The sequence below is a fragment of the Saccostrea cucullata genome, unplaced genomic scaffold (genome assembly GCF_032062105.1).
Source record: "Saccostrea cucullata isolate Sc308-1 unplaced genomic scaffold, CSIRO_AGI_Scuc_v1 ctg16117, whole genome shotgun sequence".
In the NCBI taxonomy this organism is placed as follows: domain Eukaryota; kingdom Metazoa; phylum Mollusca; class Bivalvia; order Ostreida; family Ostreidae; genus Saccostrea; species Saccostrea cuccullata.
The window spans coordinates 2,629-13,155 of record NW_026941112.1 but is presented as its reverse complement, the minus strand read 5'-3'; the positions used below and the strand labels follow the sequence as shown (position 1 = coordinate 13,155).

Below are 10,527 nucleotides of genomic sequence, written 5' to 3'. Positions count from 1 at the left end.
TCCTCTGGTCAAAATTTGAGAAAAATGGGTCAGAGGAAATTCAAGTTAAAATATCTTTAAAAGTAACTCATATTGATATACAATTTTTTACACCATTTGAAAGCACTTCATCTAAGTAACAAATATATAGAAAAAAAAATACTTGTTAATTATTTCTAATTTATTTTCCAAGCTCATTTTATAAGCCCTGTGAAAGGAAAAAAAGGCATTTTTTTGTATGAGGGTGTGTGCTTTTTGATAAGAATTAAATTTTATCTTCTATCAATTATCATTATTATTTTATCAATATTTATATTCCCTATGACTACTTTTAAAAGATAGCAAAAGGTTGGAATGATTTGAAAACATTTCTTAGTTTAAAATAAATATTAAATATGTTGGACACAAATTTGGTCTTTTTCTTTACTAAAATGAGAGAATTACCTCCCTTTGTCAGGAACACCTATAGCTTGAAAATTAAATCATATTCATATGCATTTTTCTGGCTTAAAATAATTTATTATGTTTATTCTTACAATTAAAAAAGAAAAAAATCATTTTCAATTATTTTTAATGTCAGAAGCCAAACACCTTAAAAAGTGTTTTTCGTAAGAACCATTATGCATGAAAATATGAAACTTATGTAGAATCATTTTGAGGTAGTGTAGATTCAAATTTATTCAAATCATGACCCATGGGGGTAGGGTGGAGCCACAATAGGGGATCAAAGTTTAACATAGGAAACATTGGAAAAATTTTTAAAAATCTTTTCAAGGACAGCAAAATTGTGATTGGTCATATTTTTAGCTCACCTGAGCCGAAGGCTCAAGTGAGCTTTTCTGATCACAATTTGTCCATCTGTCTGTAAACTTTTCACATTTTTGACATCTTCTCATGAACCACTGGGCCAGTTTTAACTAAACTTGGTATAAAGCATCCTTGGATGAAGGGAAATTTAAATTGTTAAAATGAAGGGCCAGGTTCTTTCACAAGGGGAGATAATCAAGAAAAGACAAAAGTAGGGTGGGGTCATTAAAAAATCTCCTTCTCAAGAACCACAGAGCCAGAAAAGCTGAAACTTATGTGGAAGCATCCTGGGGTCTGGGGTAGTGTAGATTCTGAATTGTTCAAATCATGACCCCCGGGGGTTGGGTGGGGCCACAATAGGGAATCAAAGTTTTACGTAGAAATATAAAAGAAGCAAACTTTAAAAATTTTCTTCTTAAGAACCACCGGGCCAGAAAAGCTGAAACTCAGGTGGAAGCATCCTTGGGTAGTGTAGATTTTAAATTGCTCAAATTATGACCCCCAGATTTTGGATGGGGCCAAAATAGGGACTTAAAATCTTACATAGAAATATATAGGAAAAAATCTTTAAAAATCTTCTTCTCAAGAACCACTGGGCCAGAAAAGCTGAAACTTGCGTCGAAGCATTCTTTGGTAATGTATATGTTAAATTGTTCAAATGATGACCCTCGAGGGTTTGGTGGGGCCACAATGGGGAATCAAAGTTTTACATAGAAATATATAGGAAAATAACTTGAAAAATCTTTTTCTCAAGAACTACTTGGTCAGAAAAGCTGAAACTTATGTGGAAGCATCCTGGGGTAGTGTAGATATATAATTGTCCAAATTATGACCTGTGGGGTACTATAAGGTCACAGTAGGTATTACAAGGGGGGATTTTGGTTAAGAATAGCATGGTCAAAGCTTCCTCAGGTGAGCAATGTGGTCCGTGGGCCTCTTCATGAGTCTTGTTATGGAAACATCCTCAGGTGGTGTAGATCCAAGTTTGTTTTCAAATCATGCTCCAGAGGGAAGGTTGGCGCCACAATAGGGGATCAAAGTTTTACATAGGAATATATGGGAGAAAATCTGTAAAAATTTCACAGGAACAAATGCATAATTGGTCATAAAAATATAAAAAGAGGTAGTGTAGATTCGAGTTTTTTTCAAATCAGGACCTCCCCCCCCTCCCCCAGACCACTCACATATTTTTAAACTTTACTGAATTTGTTTCAGCTTTTTTCTAGTCAAAGTGCTCAGGTGAGCAATGTGTCCCTAGGCTTCTTGGTACCAATTCATTTGCAATACACTTGGTAACAGGCTAATCATGTTTAAATGTGTACAATATTTTGTTTCATTTTATTGAAGCTACAGACAAGTTACCATATTGTTACGGGAATTGGAAAAAATCATTACCTAAGGTTAAAGGAATGGTAAATGGATGTCGTTCTGTTTGGAAGAAACTGCAACTGAAGGAAAGACTTGAAGAAAATGATGATTTTATAGGATATAGCAGTACTAGTCAGAAAGGATTCACGACGGAATGCAGGACCTGTTTGGAAGAAACCAACTATTGTGATGAAGTTGTCTATACATTCAGTGCTTATGATGAGGATGCTTGTTGTGTGCCAAAGAAAAACACTATAGAGGTAGATATTTCTGATTGTTTGAAGAAAGAATGGCGAAAACAGAAAGCTGGATGCCAACAGAAGAGAAGGAGAAAAAGATTTTCAGATGAGGAGTGGGATGGGAAGGACCATATTGTGTACATGAATGAGGATAAAACAGAAGGAAGAGAGGAAAGCAGCTCAGTTTCCGAGGCTTCAAAAGATTCTCCTGACATTTTACCAGAAATCTTTTTACCTCCTAATGTGGAGTGCTTCTTCAAGAGGGCAGAAATGGAGGACTTTTTGAGAAAAATTCCAAGTTTTTACTCAACCAGTTCACATCCCACTATTTTTGTCATTCCACTGGAGACATGTTTGATGGAAGACAAAAATAAAAATGTCAGTTTTGACGGAGAGGACCCAGCACTTGTTTTGCAAGAAAAAATAAGTTCTGCTGTTTCTGCCTCAGAGGAAGGGATCGCTGAGTGCAGGTAAACATGTTACAAATTACAAGTGTAAATCAATATAAAATGAAAATATCAAGGGAAATAATGTACACACTGCTGCTTGATATTCAAAGCATTAATGAAATCAAAGAGTTAATTTTATTTTTTATTCTTATATGTAAAAGATGTGAAAGCTAAAATGTCTTACATGGTGCAAATGCATGCACAATCATGTATTATCTGTTTCATTCAGGTTAAGAATTGTTGGAAGTGAAGAAATATATTCCATTGAGAAGATAAATAGAGATCTTGTTGACTTCGTGACTTCAAAAGAGGAGTTACTTATTCTTTCACTCGGAGAAGTATTCCGGTTTGCCAAGGGCAGCATTCAGCCAAAGGACTCTCAGATGTAGGTTTATAACAGCGTATTTATTATCAAGTGTTTTAATTTGAATGTGAAGTTGTATTGACTAATAGTCAAAAGTAATTATTTGTAGTTGTTTTATTATATAAATAAGCTGAGAGTTTGGAAAAGTATTGCACCATGAGTTATGGCTCTTTCATTGGGTTTGTATATTAAAAAAAGTTCATACTTTAAAATGAGTGGCTTGGCAAGTTGCTGACATCTTTTCCAGATTTAGTCTCATATAATGTATCATGGCAGGCATGTTAAATCCATTTGACATTTGCTGTAATTTAAAAAAAAAACCTAAACACTACCTGGTAAATATTTTAAAATTTTTTTAAAGAGTAAATGGCAGCACAGCCAAGTCTGACAGCTAGTGTTGCAAAAGATTTAGTGCTCAGATACGAATTAATGAAAAATTTTATTTTTAGGTCACTTCAAAATTTGGGTCAGCCTAAAGCCTGTGCACTGGAGTCTGTGTTTGACTGGTTGCCCAGGGTGACGTACAGTGTGAGCACCATTAAACAAGCCTTGTTACAGAACTGTCATCTACATGCAGAGGTAATCTGACATTTTACATGTAGTAATTAATTAATTAATAAGACTGATGCATAACAATTTTTTGCACTAAATGTTTTAAGATTTTACTTTTTCTGAAAATGGGGAGCCCATTGTAAGCTGAATTGTTATTACAAAGTCAGGTGAAAAAAATTATCTGTTGAATAAACACCTTGCTATATTAAGTTGCACTAGTACAAGTGTCTTTCTATACTTTTCTTTTTTTTCAACAATTCATCATAACTATTATTTAGTGAATATCATTAAAACTATGAGAATACATAAATTATGCCTTCAATGTAAATATATTCTTTTGGCAAAAACCTTTCTAATATTGAAGCATACTTTTTTTCAAACAGGTAAAAAAGACTTGGCCACCACCCCCTGTCTCTCTCAACGGAATTGCTAAAAACGACTTAGAGTGTGGTGTGTGTTTCGTGTCACTTTGTGACACAGACGTGGACTCAGGTGGATCAGACCTCACAGAAGGTGTTCTCATTCAACCCTGTCAACACTACTTCTGCAGAACCTGTCTTGTCCAGTATGTCTTGGAGAAAATCAGAACTGGCGCTCGGAGTCTTTCGTGTCTGGTAAGTTGTATGTCTAGCCCTGCTGTTGTTATTCTGAAATCTTGTGATTACTGTTAAAACATTTAGCCCCTTTCAGTAAAAATATTGTATAATGGTAATATCTGGAACATTATCTTATCCAGAAAATTTCTATATGGAACCAGTAAAACTCAGATAAAACTTATTTTTACCTCCTACATATATATTCTTGTTTTTAGTATCGTGTTACAATATGAAGTAAGGAGAATTTGAAATTCAAAACAAACTGGTGTATAAACAATCCATACATTATTTTAGGAGTACAAATGTGAGTCAATGATGGATCCTTTGTTGATTATGTCTGTGGTGCCTTCCCATGTATTTGGTCAGTGGTCAAGTCGAAAACAGGAGCAGGCAGTGATGTCTACTGGACTGTGGAAGTGGTGTCCCAACAAAACATGCAATCTCATTGTATCACTTAGTGAGAAAGGTAGGGCACTGACATCACTGCTCATCCTTACGGATTACATACAGCTTGAGACTGGCTTATAATGAAGTGCCAAGGATGAGTGATTTTGCTTCCTTATATATGTTATTCATTATATCTGTTTAGTTAACAATATATATTCTAAGGCCATAACGAAGAGAAATCACTGTAGCATCCATTCCTTATATGCTTGTTTGCTATAAACATGATTTACTGTATATTGTTTAGGGTTCAACTATAATTATGTTCCATGTCATTTTACATTTGTTAATTGTGACTTTCATCTTTTAAAATTTATTTAATCTTTAAGAGGTATATCTTTCACATACATGTAATTCTAGCAAATTCTTTCAAGAGTAATACATGTAGACATTTTGTGAATAGATTCTCAAAGCTGTTGTGTTAAATTTTCTGCAATTCATTCTAGATCAAAGAGTTAAGGAAAGGGGGATATTTGTAAAGGACCATATGAAGATGAGGGGTGTGACATGTTTGTGCCATACAGAGTTCTGCATGGAATGTGAGGAACCACCTCATTGGCCAGCATCATGCAAGCAGATTGGGGAATATGTCAAAGCTCTTAATATTCAGAAAGGTATGGGGAATATCTCAAAAATAAAATCGCAATAAAATATTGCAAAAATTCAGTTACAATTTAACTTGCAAGAGAATATGTCTTCAAATCTATCAAGGAATGAATACTGTTATGTAGACAAAACGTGTTACAGATCTGCTAAATGAGGATGACTATGTAAGGACCTTCAGAGTAAATGTGAAGCCATGTCCTCGCTGTAGAGAGAAAGTGGACAAAAACGGCGGATGCAATGCAATGACCTGTAGATGTGGCCATCACTTCTGCTGGCTTTGTCTTAGAGACAACCCTTATGGTGTTCACAATTGTAAAGAAGTACCTTTACAGGTCAGTCTTATTTAGATAATATGCAAATGTTTTTATTAGTCATTAATAGTACAATAAAAAAAAATACTATGTATTGAGCCATTTTCACATTTTGTAAATTTTACCTTTTCAAACTTGTGAAAGGATTTCACCCAAATTTTTTTTTTTTGCCCAGATAAAAACCTGCCTAATTTACATTCCAGTAGAATTATCAAGAAATCCGCTAACTTCCAAAGAGTTATCACAGAGAAAAAAATTAGAAATGGAAATATTAAGAATTTGTTTTGTTTTGGTTTTCAGGAAGTAGAACTAGTCAACAGTAAAGTTGTGAAGTTTCAAACAAAGTATCTTACAAAGGCATTTTTATATCGAGTCCAGTCAAGTAAATTAATACGTTGGAGGAATACTTTACTTCGAAAGGCCAAAAAGGTAAAAAGCGAAGAGAAATTATACAAACAAAAAATTAAATGATACAATTATTACATATATAGAAAAGGATTTTATAATGAAGAAAGGATTAGTTTTTGCTACTGAGAAAGTATAATTATACCACCTTTTGTGGTACATTTTAGGACAAATTAACTCCCAGGAGCAAATGCAGCCATATTAGATGTGACCAACTGCAGAACCAGATGTGCCTACGATCTTTACAGCTACAGTACCTGAATATTCTTGTTGAGGTAACCTTGCTCTGCTAAGATGGGAAATGTAAATGGTTTTAAAAACTCCTGTTGTTTAAGGTTTAGTAGAGTACTGTGGTTTCATCAATATTCGTTGAGCACCAATTTTCGGGGAATTTGTTGTTGAGCAGATCCATGAAATTAAATGTTCATTGAATTGAGAAATGTGTTATTCATTTGTATAGACAATGCTTTCGTCCACTAAATTAAGTATCATCGAAAATGTCTGTATTACAAAATCCACAAAAATTGATGGCAACGAAATTTGATGAAAGCACAGTATTAGTTGGTAAAGTATCAGGTCCATTTAATTTAAACAATATTTTATAATGAATAAACATAATAGGATCGGACCACAGGCACTGCCTATGTAAGTCCTCTCCATAATACAAAGATCAAAGTCATACATGTACAAGTAAAATATTAGCTACATAACATGAAAAATATAAATATATACATGCAATTCTTCAATAGAAATGTAAATAAAAAAGGCAAATTAAAAATCGTATTAAGGCAACATATTTTTTTGTTTTTTAAAATGAAGACAAGTTTTTCCCAGTTTTGTGTTATTTTGACATATTATTCTTTATATTGCAAATAAATCAAGAATGAAGTATTCGCAACCAGACCAAATTGTGTATTTACCAAAAAATAAAGTTCTTCCACAGAAAAAGTGATTTACTATAATACACAGTCATGTAGGTTTAAAATAACAGTGCCATTGGTCAATATAAACAAAAGCAGCAATATGATACTTTATTTTTTGTTGCTGTTTATTGTTGTGTTTTTGCCATTTTAAAAATTATGAAATTCATGGGTTTAGTCTTTCTCATTTTTAAAACTTGCTTATTATCAAGGACATTTGATCATGTCACACTTTCACATCTAGTTTCTGATTTAATTATTTTTTTATTTAATAGACTGTGAAATTATCGGAGAACATACTTGTATCAATGGGTAGCTTATCAAGGAAGTCGGGAATTGGGAAGCAGTTACTGTCCTTGGTTGATTTGGTAGACTTTATCATCTCAAGAATGTCTGAGGTAATGACTAGAAAAATCTTATTTCTATTTAACCAATTTTCTAGATATCTATATTGCATTGACAAAACAAGCAAAATAAACCTCAAACTAAATGTGTAATTTACCATTTAATTTAAAAAATGAAACATATGGAGATAACGAACAGTATTCAAGATCAAAAGTCAATAAAACAATGCAGAAAAGAAGTATAGCAAACACAGACCCCCAAAACATCGGAGTTTGAATCGGGTGCCATGTCGGAGTGAGCACACCCTGCCAACCAGTCATACCCGCTGTGTGCTCCTTGTCATGATTGGGAAATAACAGGAAAATCCGTTGTGAATTCACTGTTTAAAAACAGTTAAAGCCTCAATTACTTTTTGTGCTTGTGTTTCTAATCCAATCATTCAAACTACAGAATCATCTGTATTACTAGTACCTTGTATACTGAAATATACTCATAAATTATGTGCCCTATAAATTTACATCTGGAAGGTGAAGGGTCCTAATTCTTGAAGTTCAGAATCCAGATTTATAAGCCCCCACTGTACAAGTTTGATGTATTAAGCATTTAGCTATCATGCCTTTCCTTTATTTCAGTTATTATGTAATCCTATTGATGTCAAGGCGTATAGCAGAATTGAAAAACTCAACGGTATTCTTTCTAAAAATATGAAGCAAATGGTTCTTTTGTCTTCGTATGTGCAACAGAAACGGACACTTGATATGAGGATAAATATCAGATATTCAATTGGATATGATTAAGCTGTGAATTTATGTTATTTTGATCTCATTTTTTTCATGTGGATCATGCATTTTATATTTCTGTTAGTATTTCATGAGAACAAGACTTTGTTATATTTCTTTGTTATGTTTAAGAGATTCAATCTTTTTAATGTTATAATCTTTTAATTTTATATTTTTATTTAAACTTCTTTGAAGGAAACATTTTATATTTATGTTGAAATATAGACTTTGTTTGCTTTTTTTTTTTTTTTACCTCGTCTGAACATATTACACTTTTTACATTTAGTTCTGGTGGCTTATACATGTATTTCAGCCAAATTTGGAAGAAAGTATCCTTCTATAATTTTAGCTGAGGAGAGATACTGTAAATCAGTTTTGAATCAGCCAATACTTTTTCCCCTTTTATTGCATTCTCACAAACACACTGTTATTTGTACTGATAAGGATTTATTGGTTCCATTTTTATCTACAAAAAGTTTTATTAATACACTACCTGGGTCGATTTAAAGAAACATCAGAAAAAAAGAGATTTGGCATTTCAATCAATATTCTTAACTGTAATAAGTTATTTTGGATACAAAGTTGGGGGATGGGGATGGGTGGGTAGGCTAGCTTTAAGACGTAATTTTTAAAATTACAGATAGGCTTTAAGATGATGGCGAAAATGAGATGCTCTGACAGATGAATATGGCTCATTCCATTTTTTAGTGACTAGTATTTCAAACAAAAGCTGTGATACTAAATATTTTTATACTTGTTTAATAGATATTTACTGTTGTGTGTTATATTAGTTAACAATGCTGTGATAAATGATAATTTATATTTATAAGAAAGAAAGGTGTTCTTTGTAATTGTATTCTCTATTTATTGTTACAAATAATTCTGTATTAATTACATTGTTACATATATTTCATGTTACATTTTTTAATAAAGAAGACTTAGATGCATGTTTTGGCAGACTTATTGCTATTTATACTTCTTAGATGACTTACTTGCTAACCTAAACCTAATCAAATGCATTTCTGCACATGGAGTGACCCCAGGGTCTTTCCATTGACTTCTTTCATTGGTAATGCTAGTTACGTTTCAGTCTTAAGGATAAATAACACAACAAACTTTTTCTTAGAAATCAACAATACTTCTCATAGATTTACATGTAAATTGGTAACCTTAATAATGTATACCAAGTTTAGTGGGAGAATTGCAGATTTTGTCACAAGATTAAAAATTTGTGCAAAATTTTGTATGGAATTATATACGAAGCAAAACCAAGTCTCTTATCTAAGCACCAAGGAAAACACCACGATTTCTTTATATTCCATGTAAATAAATTCTCAGTACGTTCCAATCTTTTATCATTGGTAATTTTTTTCTGATTTGTTGCAGGTTTCTATAATGTATTTCTATTGACGTTAATTTTTTTCCAGTCTTTTGTCACTGGTTATTCTATAATAATAATAATGATTGTTTTAATATAGCGCTTTTCTAGCATAAATGCTACTCAAAGCGCTTTACAATACAATATTACCCCAGCAGACCATAACAATCCAGAATCTTTCTCAGTGCAAGCTGCCGTTAAGGCGCTAGAACACTAATATTCTGATAATATCTTTCACTGTCCATAGCCAGGTACCCCTTTTACACTTGGGTGGAGTGAGGAAATTCGTGTAAAGTGCCTTTCCCAAGGACACAACGTCGACTTGCCGTGGTTAGGATTCGAACTCACAACCTTTCGGTTTGGAGTCCGGCACCTTAACCACTAGACTACCGACGCCACAAATGACATTGTTTTAGTCTTCTGGCACCAGTTCTTCTAGGCATCATTGGTCATTCAGCTGGTGTTGTCACAGGCTTCCATCTGTGGTAATTCTGATGACATAATCCACCTTATACCCATATAGCTGCCTTTCTAAGGAGGAAAGTCTTCAAAATCATTTGTCAGTTTTGAATATTTTCGATATTCCTAACAATCTGAATGAACTTGAATTACCATATCTCCTATACTGGATTCCAAAAACTTCGTAAAAATCCGTTCGAAGAAAGATACATAGCGAATTCAAGTAAATGTTTTACCAAGCCACTTTTGTTACTCCTCACTTTATCATGTTTGCAGTAGTGAAGGAGAAACTGCAGGAGTATAATGCAACTATAAATTCAAGAAAAGGTGTAAAAAGATGCAGATACATATACAGAAATGTGACAGACTCATGTTTTATATATTATGCACATGTGCATAGCAATGCATATTGCATGTGCATCTATTCATTTATTTAATTATATATGTTTTTACTTGCAGCACACTTCTACAGCTGAATTATGTAATTATTCATTTAACCTGTAGTTAAGTGTATTGATTTTTAAAT

The 10,527-nt window shown here is 33.1% G+C and overlaps 1 protein-coding gene across 1 annotated transcript; it reads left to right on the top strand.

Annotated features, from left to right (window-relative positions):
• The first annotated feature begins 2,195 nt into the window (after positions 1 to 2,195).
• LOC134257220 (uncharacterized) lies at positions 2,196 to 8,261 on the top strand. The gene is made up of 11 exons (XM_062739863.1): positions 2,196 to 2,863; positions 3,072 to 3,227; positions 3,656 to 3,785; positions 4,142 to 4,372; positions 4,649 to 4,820; positions 5,245 to 5,412; positions 5,546 to 5,736; positions 6,016 to 6,144; positions 6,288 to 6,395; positions 7,316 to 7,438; positions 8,018 to 8,261. The coding sequence occupies exons 1-11, from the start codon at positions 2,196 to 2,198 to the stop codon at positions 8,180 to 8,182; spliced, it is 2,241 nt and encodes a 746-aa protein (XP_062595847.1). The 3' UTR covers positions 8,183 to 8,261.
• Positions 8,262 to 10,527: the final 2,266 nt, after the last annotated feature.

Bases quoted from the DNA above. Each gene is read 5' to 3' on its own strand.
- LOC134257220 (XM_062739863.1), top strand. From the start codon at position 2,196: ATGGTAAATGGATGTCGTTCTGTTTGGAAGAAACTGCAACTGAAGGAA. The intron at 5,413-5,545 runs GTATGGGGAATA...AACGTGTTACAG, and splicing joins AGCTCTTAATATTCAGAAAG to ATCTGCTAAATGAGGATGAC. The intron at 6,396-7,315 runs GTAACCTTGCTC...TTTATTTAATAG, and splicing joins ACCTGAATATTCTTGTTGAG to ACTGTGAAATTATCGGAGAA.